This window comes from Quercus lobata, chromosome 10 (assembly GCF_001633185.2).
Source record: "Quercus lobata isolate SW786 chromosome 10, ValleyOak3.0 Primary Assembly, whole genome shotgun sequence".
NCBI lineage: Eukaryota > Viridiplantae > Streptophyta > Magnoliopsida > Fagales > Fagaceae > Quercus > Quercus lobata.
In genome coordinates, this window is record NC_044913.1 from 40868569 (window position 1) to 40885132 (window position 16564).

The 16564-nt window shown below is 39.6% G+C and overlaps 1 protein-coding gene across 1 annotated transcript; it reads left to right on the top strand.

The window, feature by feature from the left end:
• The first annotated feature begins 6870 nt into the window (after nt 1-6870).
• Nucleotides 6871-15875, top strand: LOC115963290 (probable glucan 1,3-alpha-glucosidase). Its single transcript, XM_031082247.1, has 6 exons — nt 6871-8710; nt 10101-10374; nt 10586-10721; nt 11395-11605; nt 12939-13145; nt 15290-15875. The coding sequence occupies exons 1-6, from the start codon at nt 7031-7033 to the stop codon at nt 15656-15658; spliced, it is 2877 nt and encodes a 958-aa protein (XP_030938107.1). The 5' UTR covers nt 6871-7030; the 3' UTR covers nt 15659-15875.
• Nucleotides 15876-16564: the final 689 nt, after the last annotated feature.

A 16564-nucleotide genomic window follows, 5' to 3' on the forward strand; every position in this document is an offset into this window, starting at 1 on the left:
TCGCCGAGCAGGTGGAAACCTTATAAATAATCTTTGAGGACGGAAAAATGACCCTCGGTTCGATCAATATCGCCGAGCAGGTGGAAACCTTACAAATAACCTCTAAGGACAAAAGCCTGATCCTCGGCTCAATCAAAATAGCCGAGCAGGTAGACACCTTACAAATCTCTAAGGACAAGGACTTGATTCTCGGATAAAACTCAAATCTCCGAACAGGTGGAAACCTTACAAGTAAATAGTCTAAGGCCGAAAACACGATTCTCGGTTAAACCAAAGCCCGATGAAAGCCTAACCCTTTTTTAAAATTACCCAAAGCGCCGCACAATAGGTTTTCAGGGGTACCATTCTATTAAGCGGCAATAGCACTGGCGTGATTCAAGCAAAACACATGAATAAACGTAAATTCATTCAACAAATTGAAACGGCAAAAGAAAACGGACTACTAATTAAAACAAATTAAGGCAATTGTTCAGTCACCACTTCCCGGTGACGTGGGCAAATAAAACCAACGAATTAAAGCAACTGTTCAGTCACCACATCCCGGTAACGTAGGCAAATAAAACCAACAAAATAAAAATAAGCAAGTAAATAAAAGTAAAATCAGCTGGGAGGTTGGGTCGGCGGTGTCACTTCCTGCTGGACGGTCAGGGGAAAAGGCGGGACCTCACCGAGAAGCTCTTGCACAGTCGGGATACTGGTGGCTTCCATTTCCTCGGGCTCGGCGTGAGCATCGATTTGTTCAACCAGCTCCCTCATACTGGCCGTCTCCTCCTCGTCAATAGCAACTAGGGCTTCCTTGGCGGCCGGTGCAGGGCTCGGGAATGGAATTTGGCTGGGGTCTCTCAGATGGGAATCCTCGGGAAATCCCATTGCTTGGAGAGCGGCAAACCACCCGGCCTCAAAACCCATATTCCGAGCTCGAGCCACCACCGGCTCTGCGGAATTCTCGGCATCAGCAAAACCGACATCATACCATTTTTGCTCCGCGGCCGCCAAGCCTGCCCTAAGGTCGGCAATCTCCTCGGCGTTGGAGGTGTTAAGGCTGATGGCTTGGACTAGCTTGACCTCCGTCTCATTTTGCTGAGTCAGGAGCTCTGCGTACCTCTTCTCGGCCAATGCCCGGTTTTTCTCCGCAGCAGCGGCCTTTTTCTCAGCAGCCTTCAGCTTTTCCTTAGCCGTTTTCACTGCTGACTTCCGCGCCTCCTTCTCGCGCTCGTTCTCCTCGGCAAGCTCCCGCGCCCGGGCAGCCACAATGTGAGCCATTTGAGCGGCCTAGAAAGCAAAAAGGTTAGAAAGGAAGCAAAAGGAAATCTCTATGGAGTAGATAGACAAAAAATTTACCGCGATGGCGTGCCACTCTAACCGACGCCCCACAGACTCCTCGGATCCATCCTCGAAAGCATGCACGTCCTCGGGAAGTAGGAGAGCTTCAGCCAAAGTTTGGGCAATACGGCCGCCCTCACCCTTGTCCCACATCCGAATACAGGCGGTTAAGGGCAAAGGCTTGCCGTCCAAAAGGAACTTTGGCTTCCACGCTGGAGCCACTTGGGAAGAGGACGCGCCCCCCGTGCCAGCTTCGGTTTGCGGCTCGCGGATAACGATTGAACCTGCTGGCCGAGGAGGAGTCTGGACAGCGGCATCCCCTGGGACCGTGGAAGGTTGATCGGTAACTTTTTGCTTCTTTCGGGCACGTCCGGCCTGCGAGGAGGGTGGGGGCTGAGGCAATTGACCCCGGCCCTGTGAAGGCGGGGGCTGATTGGGTTGCCGAGCACTGAGCACGAATCGTTCTATTGACATCACCTTCCTTAATACCATCTTTCCGCTAGGTCGGATAGCTTCCGATAGCAGGGCAGCCGCTTCTATCACTTGTTGTTGAGGCACAGCGGCTGGGTTCTCGGGAATGGGCTGCTCTTGCGCTTGGGCTTCTTGCTGTATGGTTTCGTGGGCTATCTCCCTGAGGCGCCGGGATGCTTGCTCTGCGGATTCGTCTCGCAAAGGGGCTAGCTCATCCGCGCAAGTAAATCGCTTCCCTCGCTTCCCCGGTTGTAAGCTTCGACGGCAAAAAGTTCACGTACCGGACGTCTATATACGATAGCAGGGGGCTGTCAACTATCAGTGCCTGCTTGAAAGGCTGCCAGGTAGAATAAACCGGCTCCACTCCGAGGATCAAGTGAGAGGCCCACAGTTGCCCGTCCCAGTGCACGTATATCTCGGAACGGAGGACGAAGTTTAAATCCTTGGCGTGGACGGGTCTGAGGTCCTGCACAAACACTTTGCCGTCTATAGAAGAACAGGTGACACATTAGTCTCTAATAATAAAAAATTGTACGGGGGAGGAAAGCAATTATACGAAGGGGATGGTACGAACCCACTTCACGCCGTGTAAGGGGGCAAGGGATATCCCCTGCAAACCAATTGCCGCGCACCCTAACGAACTCCCCGGCGGAGTTCCTGTTCGAATCAGGTAGGCATGATATTAGCCGTACCCGAGCATCTCTTGTCTTTAGATAATAATTGGTGGCCTTGCTCCCAAAGAGGCTATACATTTGGTTAATATCGTGGTGGTCTAACTGTAAGTTAAAGGTGTGGTTCAACTTACTGACACAACTAACTACCCGGTAAAAATTGGGGGGAAGCTGGTCAGGGCACAGCCCATAGTAAGTGAGTGTGTTTATTAGGAGGGGATCTACGGGGAACCTGACCCCACCTTCCAAAATGGACATTAAAGGAAAGAAGGCTGTACCCTGCCCTCAATGGAGTTCAATATCACTCTCATGGCAGTAAGCCACATCCACGTCATTGGGAATGTTAAATTTATTCCTAAAGGTGGCCAAAGCAGCCGGGGATTCTAGGAGGTAAAAGTAGCCCATCTCTAACGCCTAAAACTACAAAAGTGAACTCAAAGAAATAAAACTGAAGGAACAGGAAGGGGAAGAAACACTTACTTTGGGTTCTAAGGAGGAAAAGAACACTGAGCAAGCAAGCGCACAGAAATGTGGTCGGCAGAGAGTAAGCACTAAAGATCAGAGGCAAAGGAAAAATGGAATAGTGTTTAGAGGGGGACTATTTATAGAGCCAAAAAGAGATGGGGGAAGAAGAAACGCCTAATCAAGCAATAAATGGGCACAGTGCACGAGCGACCCAACGTAACCGATTCGCACGCCGCTTCGGTTCACGAACCGTCAGGCAATAATGACGACTGCGCCTGGCGCCGCAAAACGGCGCGTCTTTTGAGATGAATATTAATGAGAAGTGACAGTCAGAAGTCCCAGGCTAAAAGATTCCCGAGGTCAAAAGGCCCTGGCAGCTCCTTGATTCTTCTCGGCGACCGAGTATGAATCAAGGGGGGGTTATTGTACGGCACCGAGATCCCAGGCCCATACAGGCCCTGGGCCCAGCCCCATACCGTCCTTGGGCACAGGCCCATACAGGCCCTGGGCCCAGTCCTATGCTGGCCTTGGGCACAGGCCCAGCAGAAAGGTCCAATTCTCCTGCGCCCTTCTTGAAACTTCCTTAATGAACAAACAAGTGTAAGGTATTGAGTTCCAAGTGGTGGCCGGTCAAAAGTTCCCGGTCATGTATATGAACCGTTCCCGGGAAGGTGTGATATGCACAGGAAACTAAGTTGCTGAACATAATCGGGCAAGACAGAACCAAGTTCCAAGATCATAAATGCTGCACCGCCCTCCCACCTGAACATCCACTTTAATCAGATAATATTGGACCTTCAGTAGCACTAATGGTGGCTGTAATCATAATCTCCCCACTAACCTTGGCTATAAATAGAAGAAAGTTGGGAGAAGAAAGGGGTTCAGAAAATTTGAGAGAAAACAGTGAAGGAGTGAATATCAACTGGGCGTTGCTTTGAGTCTCTCTGCCGAGAACGACCCATAGTACGAAATCCTCAAGCCCACTACAAATAAATTGTGAGCCCAAGTGATCTAAGACCCATAAGTCTTATACTTGGTTCTTACAATATAGAATTTAAATCCTATTAGAATTAAGATTTCTAATCAATTTGTTTGTTGATATCTCATAAATCCCATAAAAAGTAGAATAAAAAAATGTCATATGAGTAGAAAGAAAAAAGAAAACCTTTTTTTATCGAAAAAGGAAACTTTTTTTTGTAACCCAAAAAAAAAAAAAAACATTTTTTTTTTTAGAAGAACAAACATTTATTATATATAGATACTTTTTTTTTAGAAGAAAGAGAAAGTGTTTACTTTAAACTCAAATACTTATTATCTTATTTACATTTAAAAAAAAAAAAACTTTATCCAAAAACATTTTTGGTAAATCAGTATGAACAAAAACTCCTATCTTTTGTTTTTCCAATAACGTTGCTGTTTTTTTTTTTTTTTTTTTTTCTTATGATTGTAATATAATTTATTTAATAATAAAAAGATTAGATGAAGAATTTGGATTGTAATCAAATTGAGACTTATTAACTCAGAAATTATAGGAGAAAAAGATAAGAACAAAAAAAATAATATCTATTTTTAAAAAAATCTAAGTCCCGTGCGTTGCACGGTTTTAGGTATAAACTCATAAAAAAATATAATTTTATTTTAAAAAAAATCTAAATGAATTATTATTATATAATTGGAAGTAAAAATCATGCTACATGTATGTGTATATATATGCATGAAAAAAAAATATAAATTTAATATATAGAAAGAATCCATAAAACGATTGAAACAAAGTTAAGCGTGAACTCATAAAACGTATAATTTTATTAAAAATAATAATAACTAAATGAATTATTCTTATTATTATTATATGATTGAAAGCAAAAATCATGCTACATGTATTTATATATTATATTTTTCAGTCAAAAATGCCCCAATAAGATTAAGGACATAAGTTGGTGTAACATCAACTCAATTAACATATATTAGTCTAAAAATATAACTAATGTTGTTGAATGACTAAAGAACGATTAAATAATTATAATCTTATATAAGTATAACACTCCAAAAACATTTATTATAATTGTAAGGACTCAATTTGTTACGATCCCAAACTGATCTTGGGTTCGTACGTTAAGGGCCCAAACAATATAATTTGTAGAGCGTGGGTTGAAAGGCTAGGTCTTGGTCACCGGACAATGAATGATCATAGTGTTCATACAGAGGTGAACCATGTTTGCCCAAGAAGTCTTTCTCCTCGGCACGGCCTAGGAGGCTCTGGTTCTTGGCCTTTTTTCCTAGCCCCCTTTCTGGATTGCTTACTTCTCTTTTTATACTAGCCTTTACCCTCCTTCCAACGTCCACGTGTAGGTTCAGCTTTCTAGGGCTGATACTTGTCCTATCAGCCCATACCCAAAGTGGTTGGGGGTGGTTGTAAAAGCTGAAGAGTATTGTTCTGTCAGGCGCAGAGTATTTAATTGCAGTAATGACAGCCTTTCCTTTGTCTTTTGTCGCCATATTGTTTAGGGGTCCTTTCTCCATCAACGTGGAAGTGTTCAGCTTTTCCTCAAACTGTTCATATACTGTACTTGCCCTTTCTTTCAGGAGCGCTTTGGGATGCCGATGATAGAATCATCCTCAACTATATCTCTAAGCCATTTGGACTTTCATTGTATGTCCTCGGCGATGCCTCTCCTCGGCTCGGACCTTGGGCCCTAATATAGAGTGGGCCGGGGTCATAAATTCTTTGGCCTCACAATAATCATATATAATTTTTTTTTTGAGAAGATAATCATATATAAATATAATTACTCCAAAAGCATTGTTCATTAAAAGTGTTTAAACAGTATTATTTAAAAGCCAAAAATATTTATTTATTTTATGGACTTACTTTCAAATTAGAACTATGTAGATTTGTCTTTCTAATTCTACCTACACCATGAAATTATTTGTAACTCTAAGCAATGTCACTCCTCATAGAGAAATCATTGTTCATTCATAATCAATCTTCTTTTTAATCTTGCAAGTCTTGTTATTTTAACATTGTTCAACTATTTAACCCAAACAATATATGCCACAAACAAAACAGTAAATATTATTTGAAAGACGAATTAAGTGCATATAGACTATTAAAAAAAAAAAAAAAACTTGCTTGTAGGTCAGTGGTGGTGAAATCACTATACAGCAACCTATGATTTCGAAGAGACCTTGAATGAGTAGGAAAAAAAAGTGTGTTTGTGTGTACTGTGTATGACCTGAAACACTTAGAAAATTCTCCCAGTCCTTTTGAGGTTTGATTTTTTTTTTTTGGCCTCTCAAGCTTTGGTACAAGATGGATTGGATTTAGCTCAACACGTTAGCTTTTGCTTGAGCTTGACCTATAATGCAATAACATTGCAATTACTCACGTCACATGAATGTCAATTACCACATGCACTCTCTCTCTCTCTCTCTCTCTCTCTCTCTCTCTCTCAACAATACTTATTGAAGTTGCTTTTATAGTAGGAGTATTAATTTTATCTATTTGTTTGTTTTGTTTTGGTTGGAAGATATAGAGGTTGTTTTAGAGGGTGTCTTTAGGACTAACAAATTACATTAGTTTAGGATAGTACCATTACAACACTAGAAAGATTTTTAACATGTTAGATATGATGATTGTCGGGAGAAATATAGAATTCACTTTCTCTCAACTTTTACTTTTTATATATATATATATATATATAACTAGATATTGATATTGATGATTAAAACACAAAGTATTATGTTTTACAAGTTTCAATTATGAATTTTGATCTTTAAAATAGTTATTAAACCCAAACTGAATGGTAACTTGATCTAGGAGCCGGGTCATAGAATTTTGGGTTCAACAATATTACTCAATAAAAATTAAATAAATATATTATTAAAAAAAGTTTTGAGAAGTGACTAGCCAAGTCGGATCGGGTTTAATCACAACCTTTTCAGTTCCAACAAAAAAGCGGATCCCAAATGTCCCTCAGTCCAGTCCACTGCAAAATCGCTCAGCCAGTCTATTCAGCCACTCCTATTCTTTCCTTTTCTCCATTTCAAATCCCCCCCTTTCCATTTCCATTTCCATTTCCATTTCCCATGCCAACTCTCCAATGAATCCACCCCAAATGAAAAACCTCACTCTCCTTCTCCTCCTCCTCCTCCTCTTCTCTCTTCACCTCACCTCAGTCCTCTCATGGAAAAAAGACGAGTTCCGTAACTGCAACCAAACCCCTTTCTGCAAACGCGCCCGCTCCCGCAAACCCGCCCCCTCCTCCCTCATCGCCACCGACGTCTCCGTCTCCGATGGCGACCTCGTCGCCAAGATCACTAACCGTCGCGACGATCAAATCAAGCCGTTGATTCTCTCCCTCTCCGCCTATCAAGACGGGATCCTACGGCTCAAAATCGACGAAGACCCTTCTTCGATCCCACCCCCACCGAAGAAGCGCTTCGAAGTCCCGAACGTCGTCGTTCCCGAATTCACAAGCAAGAAGCTCTGGCTCCAAAACCTTGATACCAAGACTCTAGACGGAGATTCATCTCCGTCCTCGATTGTTTACCTGAATGAGGAATACGACGCCGTTCTCCGCCACGAACCGTTCGAGATTTACGTCCGCGACAAATCCAGTGGCAAACGCGTAATTTCCCTCAACTCCCATGGCTTGTTCGATTTCGAGCAGCTGAAGCACAAAAAACCGAAAAGCGATCAAGAAGAAGAAAAGCACGATCATGACCAATACCAAGACGACGATCAAGACCAAGACCAAGTCCAAGTCAAGGAAGAGAAAGACGAAGATGAGAATTGGGCTGAGACGTTTCGAGGTCACACCGACTCGAGGCCGTACGGTCCACAGTCGATCAGCTTCGACGTGTCGTTTTACGGCGCCGATTTCGTCTACGGCATACCCGAACACGCTACCAGCTTCGCTCTCAAGCCGACCCGAGGCCCCGGGCTCGAAGACCACTCCGAACCCTACCGTCTCTTCAATCTCGACGTGTTCGAATACGTAAACGAGGCTCCTTTCGGCCTCTACGGCTCGATTCCCTTCATGATCTCGCACGGCAAGACTCACGGAACCTCTGGATTCTTCTGGCTGAACGCGGCGGAGATGCAGATCGATGTGTTGACTGCCGGTTGGGACGCGGATTCCGGGATCTCATTGCCGTCGGATAGGTCTAGAATCGACACATTGTGGATGAGCGAGGCCGGGATTGTTGACGCGTTCTTCTTCGTCGGTCCAAAGCCTAAAGACGTGGTTAGACAGTACACTAGTGTGACTGGCACGCCTGCGATGCCTCAATTGTTCGCCACGGCTTATCACCAATGTAGGTGGAATTATAGGGATGAGGAGGATGTGGAGAATGTGGACACCAAATTCGATGAAAACAACATTCCTTATGATGTATTGTGGCTTGATATCGAGCATACGGATGGGAAGAGGTATTTTACTTGGGATAGAGTGATGTTCCCACACCCGGAAGAGATGCAAAACAAGCTGGCCGCGAAAGGAAGGCATATGGTTACCATTGTGGATCCTCATACTAAGAGAGACGACGGGTATTTTTTGCACAAGGAGGCGACTCAAAAGGGGTACTATGTGAAGGATGCGAATGGGAATGATTTCGATGGTTGGTGCTGGCCTGGTTCCTCGTCTTACCCTGATACTTTGAACCCGGAGATTAGGTCGTGGTGGGCTGACAGATTCTCTTATGAAAATTATGTTGGATCCACGCCTTCGCTGTATATTTGGAATGACATGAATGAGCCTTCTGTGTTTAATGGTCCTGAGGTTTGTCACTCAACTCACATGCTTTTACTTTTGTTGAGGTTTTTCATTTTTAATTGGTTATTTACTTTTATCATGAAACTGATCAGACTGATTGTGGGCTTGCTAGAACGCTTAAAATTTAAATTAGTTATGTAACTATATCCTTTTATGATATGTTTTTGTGCTTTGGTAGATGGAATTTGGTTCCTTACTACATCTCATTGTTCCCTCCTGTTATTTCTTATGAAGCACCGATACGAACATGATATAATTACAGATACAACAATACATCAGGTCTTGAAGGCCGGGATATGTCAATTAATTGGTTTTTACAATATTACACTGTTTTTTAGTTTGAAAAACAAATGATGAAGAACAAACACCAAGAGACATAGATTATGTCTAAATAGTAAAACTAAGTTGGAAGTGTGTTTGAGAACCTTAGGATATAAAATACTACTAAGTTGTTTACCCATGAGCTCCTCGTGTTGTACGTGGCATGTGATATGTGAGAATCACCCTTTGATGGGTCCCAGAGACCTCACCATGCAACTTAGTAACGTGTGACCGTTAGATGTAGCACTTCAACAATAGGATTAAAGGAAATGCTTATAATGAACAATTGCATGCTTAAACTTAGGATTTATTGTTTTCTATTTTGCAAGTAATGAACCACTGGTACATGTGCGTTTGCAATTTTTCAAGGTGATGTTCTGGTTCTGAAAAGTGTTTACTCAATTGATATTTGTGGCCGTTTGAAGACTATGGAAAGAAGAACCCTCAAATTCAGATCAATGCTTTTTAGTTTTGATCCTCTCTCTCTCTCTCTCTCATAAGTTTGTTTGTTTGTGTTATAGGAGATATTAAAGAAAATATGGGATGTTCATTATTGGTTCTTAGGTATAGTGACAAGAAAGTTGTTTGGAGCTTGAAGGACAAGTATTAGCAGAGTATAAAATTAAGATTTGCTATAGTATATTAAAATATTACCATAACCTTATCTTGTTTATGATATTCTCTTGTCTAAAAGAGTTGAATACAGAATCTTTTGAGATTGTCACTCATTAAACATATCAGACCTATTCTATGTCTTTTTACGTTGTCCTTATTAACACAAATTTACATTTAGGAGGAAATGACTATGACTGACTCAACTTTAACTGGTGTTGGCATTGAATAATCTAAACAAATTCATAGGTCAATAGGAGATATTTTTTTTTTCCTTTTTTGGATAAGAAATATGACCTTGTATTCTGAAGAGAAATATTTTTAAGAATATATCTCACATGATTGTTATTACTAGTCAATGACACTGTTTGTAAAGTAGAATGGCTTAAGATAACTCTGCTAGAGCTTACTCACTGAAATAAAAAATTCTGAAGGTAATGCGTTAACAATTTATTATGATCAGTTGACAATGCCAAGAGATGCTTTACATTATGGAGGTGTGGAGCACAGGGAATTACATAATGTCTATGGGTACTACTTCCACATGGCAACAGCTGATGGGCTTCAAAAACGTGGAAATGGGAAGGATAGGCCTTTTGTTTTGTCAAGAGCTATATTTGCTGGAAGTCAAAGGTATGGAGCAATTTGGACGGGAGATAACACAGCGGAATGGGAGCATCTCAGGGTTTCAGTCCCAATGATTTTGTCACTTGGTCTTACTGGAATTTCGTTCTCTGGTAATTGTTGTTGATTTATTGTAAAAAGAAAAAACCTGCTTATTTTCACTTATAAACTCTAGTTCAACCGATACCTCGTACCCTATGGGAACAAAGGTCGAGGTCATGGACAGGACTTTACTGTGTGTGAGTGTTTTTACTTGCCAAAAAAAAAAAAAAACCCAACTTTTTTCTCTGCACAAACAGTCATAGTTGATTTTCTTTTCTGCAGGTGCGGATGTTGGTGGGTTTTTTGGTAATCCAGAGCCTGAGTTATTAGTTCGCTGGTATCAAGTTGGTGCTTTCTATCCTTTCTTTAGAGCCCATGCCCATCATGACACAAAAAGACGTGAACCATGGTTATTTGGGTAGGTCGCCCTCTTCTTTTGAAGTAAACTACCACCCCTCCTTCCTCTCTCTCTCTCTCTCTCTCTCTCTCTTGTCTAGCATACTATTGAACTAACTTAAAATTTGCAATCAAAATAATATTAGTAGTAGATATATTTTGTTGGTAAATGGTGAGAATCGGAAGTAAGACTCCACGCCACCCAATAGGCACCTTTAGTGATGTGCCATGACGGTTGTCTTGTATTATATATTTCATTTCATGAAGTTTCTGACTTAATAAAAATCTCTTTAGTTCAATGAGATAACATGCTTTAATTATCTGGGAGAACATAAATTTAAAAAATATAAATATGAAGACTGCAGGGATAAGGTTTTCAATTAATTTGTTATCTTAAAATGTTTGATACCAAAATTATAATCTTCATGGACTCTTGGGACTATTACATGGGCTAAAATTGAGTTGAGCAGACTTGGCATTTTTTATTACTGTCTCTGCTACCCTTTGTGCAAGTGTTTGACTCAAATAGAACTCATTGAAAGATATTCAAAAACCTGATTTTAAATGTTTGCGGTTGTACATGCAACAAATATCTCAATATTCTCACCTTGAATGCTTTGGTTTCAATACCAGCTAGCCTAGTGTTGTGATCTGTTATTGATAATTTAAATCCATGGACTTTTACATAACTGCAGAGAGCGAAATACAGAACTTATAAGAGATGCCATACATGTCCGTTACATGTTGCTGCCATATTTCTACACACTATTCAGAGAGGCAAACACTAGTGGTGTTCCTGTTGTGCGACCATTGTGGATGGAATTCCCTTCTGAGGAAGCTACTTTCAACAATGATGAGGCTTTCATGGTTGGAAACAGTATTCTGGTGCAAGGGATTTATGCCGAGGTACAGCTGTGAGCCTATTATATTATTTCTATTAGAAAATTATCCTCCGGTTTGAATCACTAGTCATTTGGCAGGAAGTAGTATTTTCATATAGAAGTATAATTTGAAATGTAACCTAAGAATATAACACATTTTAAACTTGCATATTTAAAATGAAAGTTGTAGTGAAATCTCATTTCCAAGATGCAATTTCATGCTGAGGCGTCACAAGTGAATTTCCTATTCCAATAGGTTTGTATCAAGGATCGGCTTTAAGTCCGTCTCCCGTAGCATTGGTTATGGATGAACTTACTAGATCAATTTAAGATGAAGCCTCTTGTTGTATCTTGTATGCTTTTTGCAAAAAATATAGTTTAGTGGATGAACTAGACTTGAAGTTAACACCAAATTGAAATTTGGAGGGATGCTTTAGAATCTAAAGGTTTTAGGTTGAGTGATTGCTATAAGACTAGCTCCTATTAAGTTAATAGTAAGTTTTATAAGATTGCTATAAGACTAGCTAAGCTATATGGTACCAAATGTTGGGATATTAGAAGCGACATGTTAATGAAATATAAGCGCAACTGAAATGAGAATATGAGGAAAGATACAATATGAAGTACAGAAATTCATCTAAAGATAGGGATTACTCTTGTTGATGAAAGGATGAGGGCGAGTCGCTTGAGATGGTTTGGTCATGTGTAAAGTAGAGCAATTAGTGCACCAGTGAGAAAGTGATATGATTCAAGTTGAGGGAACGAAAAGAGGTAAGAGGAAGACTTAAAATAAAACTAGTAAGGTTGTAAAAAGAACACGTTAACTAAGGTGGTAGCAATGAGTATGGTTTTGGCGAGGACATAATGGTAGAGCTGTAGAGGAGAATACATGCTAACCCTAATTAGTCTATGAGGATTCATAATTGAAGTTTTGGGACTAAGGCATCATTGTTGTTGTTGCTGCTGTTGTTATAGCTGGAAACCTACCAAATGTGCACCAGACAACTAAGCATTAACTGGCGTTTTCAAAATGCGAGTTCAAGTTTGTTGCTATAGGTGGACTTTGCGTACCAAATGTGCACCAGACACTAAGCATTAACTGCCATTTTCAAAATGTGGACTTTACCTACCATATGTGCACCAGGCACAAAGCAGTAACTGGCATTTTCAAAATGCAATTTCACTTGAACTCGCATTTTGAAGATGCAAGTTCAAAAAGTACCATATTCTTACATTTTGTTCTAGCATTCCGGTATTTTGCATTTTTATATTAAGAATACTATTTCCTGCCAAATTACTCTTGTCTCCTTTCTTCTCATTTTGTTTTATCACAAACTAATTTATTGGTATCTTCTTAGCGTGCTAAACATGCATCAGTGTATTTACCTGGGAAACAATCTTGGTATGACCTGAGAACTGGAACTACTTATAAGGGAAGCACGACCTACAAGCTGGATATCTCAGAAGACAGTATCCCTGCCTTCCAAAGGGCAGGAACAATCATACCAAGAAAAGACCGGTTTAGGCGAAGCTCCACGCAGATGGTGAACGATCCTTACACTCTGGTATGTATTTAATGCTGATCTGACCTCCATAGATTCATGTCTAAGTCACCAATGTTCATATGTTTTGACCTTGCTGCTTAGCTCCTTCAACTTAGTTACAAGTGTTGGCATTAGATTGAAAACTTATTATCTTTTTGGTTCCTAAGGTATCTTTTGGGTAATTAAGGAAACTTTACTGTTCATTCAAAACCTAATTGAAATTCAGCTGGCTATTTTGAAAATTGGAAAATAACTATATTATCTGGCATATGACTGATTTATATTTTCCATTCATATCTAAGAAATAAGTATATAGACACCATGCTAATGACCTTCAAGTCAAATGGCATTTCCTTGTATTTCTAATGGAGACGTCCATACTTCAAATACCTAAGAAAAAGGTCCATATTTTAATTTCCCTACTTAAAATGTCCATAGTCCATACTTAGCTTTACACTCTTTTTCTTTTTCTTCTCTTCCTATTTTGATTGATCATTGTTTTTTGGGATCTTAATTGTATTGCACCCATAGTATATTTCCTATGTACATGGGTCTGTTATTTTGATTGCAATATAATTTTTATTACTTATCCCAAAAAAGAAGTATAAAAAAGAAAAGAAAAGAAATAATAAGTACATAGATGTCAGATGTGGGTGTATGTCTTAGCTTTTGGTTTGTTTACCGCATGCTAAGGGTTAGGATACATGTTTAGCGATAGTAGGGTACATTATTTACTTAGTTAAAGAAGAAGAAAGTAGTTGTCTTTGCTTTCCACTTTACAAAACATATAATTGCAAAAAAAAAAACAAAGAAGAGATTTTAAGGAATGATTTTATATATATATATATATATATAGGATAAAACTTAGGTACTATTTCTTAGGTTCCTCTCTTAAGATTCAGTCATGTGGTTACTTAATTAAAAAATATACCTCCATCTCATGAGAAAGAATCTACATGGCAGAATCTTAAGAGGAGAACCTAAGGAATAGCACCTAAGTACTGTACCTAAGTCTTGCCCATATATATATACACTTATATAGATAGATGGGGGGAGGGGGGGGGGGTAAATTAAGTTTCAAATCACTCAGACACCACAAAGGGTGTCATTACCATTGGGCTGTTACTTGAATCCATCAATTTAAGGAATGATGTTCAATAGTTACATGGGAGAAATCAGATTTTGTCTATATCAAGTGGTTCCTTTAATTAGGTGCCTACTTTGATATTTGACGTGTTCAATTTAGCAAAAATTGTGTGCAAAATGAGATGTAGCCATAAGTGGGGGAGACATATTGTAACAACACCTATGCCTTGTCATTTCAGCCATTTAAATGAAATATGAAATGCGTGGTTACCAATTTAATTCACTGACAAGGCTAGCAGTGTTGAATGTTTTGAGGATAAATGTGATAATTCGCCAAAGAGGTCCTAAACAATATTCAGAATGCTAGTTTACCTGTCATATTTAACATAATACCAAGAAAATTTCAAGGCTGTCTTATGATTAATGTTTTTTAGACAAACTTGTTATTGTTATTTCACTTCTTCGAATATTGTGACTGTGATGCCCAATATTGATTGGATCTTGAATTAAATTAGTTGATTGTGTTTTGTATAGTGTGTGCGCTAAATCCCACATCAGGTATACAAATGGTCTATCTGGGCTATATATACAACTACAAGAAGCCTCAATTGTGATTAGACTAGTCTTTTTGGGATATAGCATAGATGTGGCTAGCACTTTTTTGTGGGTCGTTATAGTGACAATTGAAAATTGTGGTTTATATTATGGATCAACATAATGAAGACCTATTAGATTCTACAACTACTCCTTTCTATCTCTTTGCACATTTGTTTGATTATTATGTTACTTACTATAGAAACATCTTTAGAAATCTGGGAGAGAGATTGAATAAAATGTGCATTGCTCTTTAGTTCCTCTCTTAAAATGCATTGCAACAATTATTTATCATGCAATAGCAACACTTAGCTTGATTCAGAATAATGATGTTGAAGTTGGGGCTTGGAAGAGCACTTCTCTTTTCTGCATGAGTTTTGCTAGCTACAATGTTATTACTAACTTGTTTTGTCATAAACTGCTAACTTTATTAATAGCATAAGCCATAAGCAACTGATTGCTGAATTCTCTTATGTCTACTTTAGGTGATAGCTCTTAATAGTTCCCAAGCAGCTGAGGGTGAACTCTATGTTGACGATGGCAAAAGCTTTGATTTTAAGCACGGGGCCTACATTCATCGTCGCTTTGTGTTTGCAGATGGCAAACTGACATCTGTAAACCTGGCACCCACTTCCCCAGGTAATTCCCGATTTTCAACATCATCTGTTGTTGAGAGGATTATCCTGCTAGGAAATGCTTCTAGACCAAAGAGCGCTCATATTGAGTCAACAAATCTAAATGTTGACATTGAACTGGGGCCACTCTGGCTTCAACGGGGGCGTGGCTCAGCTGTTGTAACTATCCGCAAGCCAGGTGTCCGGATTGCAGATGACTGGACCATAAAAATTTTGTAAGAACCTTTGAGTTCAGGACTTACTCGCGGGAGGAAAAATCTCCTTTGTTGCCAGTAGTAGGATATCGTTGTCAGCTGTGAAGTTAGATTTATTTCCACCATTTTGACTTTTTGAGTGAACATGGACAAATCTAAAACTCAAAATTATGTTTGAAGGTGAAATGTTAGTAACATGATACACATTAACAGAAGGTTTTAGGGCAGTATCTCTTCTTTTATTGTTGCTATTCTGTGGGAGCATTTTGAAAATATCAAAAGAAATGGAAAAAGGAACAGAGCCTCGTTGGCTCAGATGGTAAAAGACAAGATGCCATCTTAGGGCCTCTCCAAGAGGATCTCTAAATTCTCAACCAAATTTTAAGAAAAAAACCACTTTTTATGTTTACCTAATCACTTTTCAAAATACAATCCTAACAAACTCTCTTTCCTCTTTCTGTTTTATTTAAATAAACTCTCTTTTCTTATTTTAACCCTTTACATCAGATTTCTTCTTTTTTTTCCTCCATCTTCTTTTGCATCACGAACTCACTACACTAATAAATTTTGCTCCACCGACAGCCTACCAACATTCATATGGCCATCGTGACCGGTGATAAGAGAGAGCCACAATGGCTCTCTTGGTCTGGAGAGTTAGTGCAGTAATTAGTACATATAGTTTTCAAACGGTAAAAGCTAATTTGATGGAGCACTATTTTTGGGCTTGGTTTTGTATTGTTTGTTGGAGACTTGGAGAGGCTACTATTTCTAATTTTGCAAAGCAGAAAAAGTGGGTAATCGGTTACTTTTTCTTCCCTTTAAAACTCTTGGACTCGAGGGATTTTACCAATAAGTCTTTGGACATTTTTATTTTTATTTATTACTCATGTCATGGTTTATTGTGATTGATACTAATAGAAGTGGCGTAAAT

Coding starts and splice junctions, on each gene's coding strand:
- LOC115963290 (XM_031082247.1), top strand. CDS start 7,031: ATGAATCCACCCCAAATGAAAAACCTCACTCTCCTTCTCCTCCTCCTC. Junction 8,711..10,100: donor CTGTGTTTAATGGTCCTGAG/GTTTGTCACTCA, acceptor TATTATGATCAG/TTGACAATGCCAAGAGATGC. Junction 13,146..15,289: donor TGAACGATCCTTACACTCTG/GTATGTATTTAA, acceptor TGTCTACTTTAG/GTGATAGCTCTTAATAGTTC.